Source organism: Sinocyclocheilus anshuiensis, unplaced genomic scaffold (genome assembly GCF_001515605.1).
Source record: "Sinocyclocheilus anshuiensis isolate Anshui unplaced genomic scaffold, SAMN03320099.WGS_v1.1 scaffold615, whole genome shotgun sequence".
Lineage (NCBI taxonomy): Eukaryota > Metazoa > Chordata > Actinopteri > Cypriniformes > Cyprinidae > Sinocyclocheilus > Sinocyclocheilus anshuiensis.
In genome coordinates this window covers 24,806-27,709 of record NW_015552647.1, presented here as the reverse complement: position 1 = coordinate 27,709, position 2,904 = coordinate 24,806, and the positions used below count along the sequence as shown (strand labels likewise).

At 32.3% G+C, this 2,904-nt stretch overlaps 1 protein-coding gene across 1 annotated transcript in view; it reads left to right on the top strand.

The window, feature by feature from the left end:
* LOC107667006 (ubiquitin carboxyl-terminal hydrolase 4-like) overlaps positions 1 to 2,904 on the top strand; it is a 17,614-nt gene that overhangs the window by 3,608 nt on the left and 11,102 nt on the right. Inside the window, exons 3-6 of the mRNA XM_016458571.1 lie at positions 533 to 663; positions 942 to 1,068; positions 1,194 to 1,339; positions 1,438 to 1,499. Of these exons, the coding sequence (XP_016314057.1) occupies positions 533 to 663; positions 942 to 1,068; positions 1,194 to 1,339; positions 1,438 to 1,499 (466 nt within the window). The remainder of the gene's footprint in view (positions 1 to 532; positions 664 to 941; positions 1,069 to 1,193; positions 1,340 to 1,437; positions 1,500 to 2,904) is intronic.

Genomic DNA, 2,904 nt, shown 5'->3' with positions numbered 1-2,904 from the left:
TTTGTTTAATTTTTATTGTGTTTGATTGTTAAAACAAAAAATATTTGTTGTTTGTCTCAATAAATTGTGTTGATTATAAATACAGTGGTTACATTTAAACATTTTTTCTATTGATTTTTGGTTTAAAAAAGGTTATAAAAAATATTAATAATTATTGATACCGAACGATATGAAACATTATATCGTTGATACATTTTTTAGCTATATCGCCAGCCCTAGTTACCCATTTTTGTAATTACTTGGGGGGGTGGGGGGAAAGCAACAAGTCCATTCTTCGGTATCTCTCCTGTGTTTTTTTGGAAGATAGTCAAAAAACTTGAAGGTGAATAAATAATGACAGAAATTTACATTTTTAAAAGTAAGCTTTTTCCGATTAAACTGCCATTTGAAAACCATCAAAACTATTTTAAGTTGTTGCGCACCACACAAAATCTGAGCCTAGCATGGCAAATTCTTTTAGATTATACAGTATAGTGTTAAAGGGCTCTAATGTGTTTTTCTAATGATTTCCCCTTTTCTCTCTGTATCATAGATCACGAGTCTCAGACGTTGAAAGAGCATCTCATAGACGAGTTAGACTATGTTTTAATGCCTACAGAGGCCTGGAATAAGCTGGTCAGCTGGTATGGCTGTCTGGAGGGTCAGAAACCCATCATCAGAAAGGTTCCACATCTTTCTTTGTATATTGTATATTTCTTTGTAGTTTTACATATTGTGGGAATCTCTTGGTTTACATTTTTCTTTCATAAATATCATGTCTGATATACTTGAGTGATTACAGGCAGGGTCATTGGGTGATATTATTGTCATTTTTAATTGCATTGAAACTTACACAGTTAAATGGTTAATTAAAGTTTAATTAATTGAGTTGAGGTGAGGACTCTTTAAAAGTCTCTAATTTTGTTTTGATATGTGTTGTGTTTTTTAAACTTGTTATGCAGGTTGTTGAACATGGAATGTTTGTGAAGCACTGTAAAGTGGAAGTGTATTTGCTTGAGTTGAACCTGTGCGAGAATGACAACATGGACAAAGTTGTCACCCGCCATTTCAGCAAAGCAGACACTATAGGTATGAGATTTCCAGAAAATACAAATTTTTCCTCATCAATAGTATTTGCATTACTGATTTTGTCACAAAAATTGTGCAGCCCTTGTGAACAATCATTTTTTAAATTTACTTTTCCACCCCTTTAGATACTATTGAAAAGGAGATGAGGTCTTTATTCGATATCCCAAATGAAAAGGAAACTCGACTTTGGAATAAATATATGAGTAACACTTATGAACAACTTAACAAGCTTGACAGCACCGTACAGGACGCAGGGCTTTTTCAGGGCCAGGTAAACATCATGCTGCATTCTATTCCTGTTGTGCTTGGTTTGAGTCTCTTGACTGACATTTTATGAGTTCACATCATCAATCTCATCTCACTCCTCAGGTTCTTGTTATAGAGAAGAAGAATGAGGATGGCACATGGCCCAGACAGACCTGCCATTCAAAGTATGTACATGCAGTTTAGGTGATTTTCACACTTAAGTAACTGTGATTAACATGGGAGCTTAATGCTTAAAAGAAATCACTTAAAGGGTTAGATCGGGAGTAGGGCTTGACGATATGGCCAAAATTTATAACACGATATATTTCTTAATTTCGGTCGATATGATATAATTCCAATATCGATATGAACACTATAAAAAATTAAAAAAAAAAGCCAAATAAAAACTGCCAAGAACACCCACAACAGATGTCTGTACCTAAATATTTCTGGAAAATGAATCTTCCAAGTCTATGAAACCTCCTCCTATAAAACTATATAATATTTAAGAAAAAAACAGCAAAAAAAAATGAATGTTTACCTTATATCGAACTATAGGCTGACATACACTACCAGTCAAAAGTTTTTGAACAGTAAGATTTTTAATGTTTTTTAAAGAAGTCTCTTCTGCTCACTAAGCCTGCATTTATTTGATCCAAAATACAGCAAAAACAGTAACATTTTGATTTTTTTTTTACTATATAAAATAACTGTTTTCTTCTTTTTGATCAATTTAAAGCATCCTTGCTAAATAAAAGTATTATAAATAAAATAAAATTGCAGCGCTAAATAGAATTTCTATAATTTCTGTCCCAAAAAAAAGAAAAATGTATACTGACTCCACGCTTTTGAATGGAATAGTGTATAATGTTATAAAAGCTTTTTATTTCAGATAAATGCTGATCTTTGGATCTTTCTATTCATCAAAGAATCCTGAATAAATAAATTTTCAGTTTTAAGTTTTAAAATATTGATAATCAGCAAATCAGCATATTAGAATGATTTCTGAAGATTTAAAGGGGTCCTATTATGCTTTTTCACTTTTTTAATTTTAGGCAGTGTGTAGTGTGTACGTTTGGGACCAAAACAAAATCAAGACTTTGTAAAAGAGCATAATAGGACCCCTTTAAAATAACTGCTTTCAAATCGAAAGCAGTTTATTTAAATAGTAAAAATAATTCAATGTTACTGTTTTTGCTGTACTTTGGATCAAATAAATGCAGCCTTGGTGAGCAGAAGAGAATTCTTAAAAAAAAAAAATCTTAGTTCAAAAACTTTATAGACTCGTAGTGTAGGCTGATTATACTTATAGATTGAAACAAATGTGCTTCAGCCAGGATAAAGAATATGAAAAGTGCTCTGAGTTGCTGCAGAAAACCAAAAAATTGAGCAACAACAAAAACATGTTGCTGGAGAGTGGCTTATTATTGAAAATGCAAATTCATTCTCTGCCAGCAGGAGGCTCTTTTAGAGTGATAAAACTAGCGGTTTCTCCAATAATGGCTGTAATCAAAGCAGCTCCGCTCATGAACACTACTTTATCAGATAAAAATGAAAATGTCATCGAAACTTTTCTGAAGACAGTCGGGC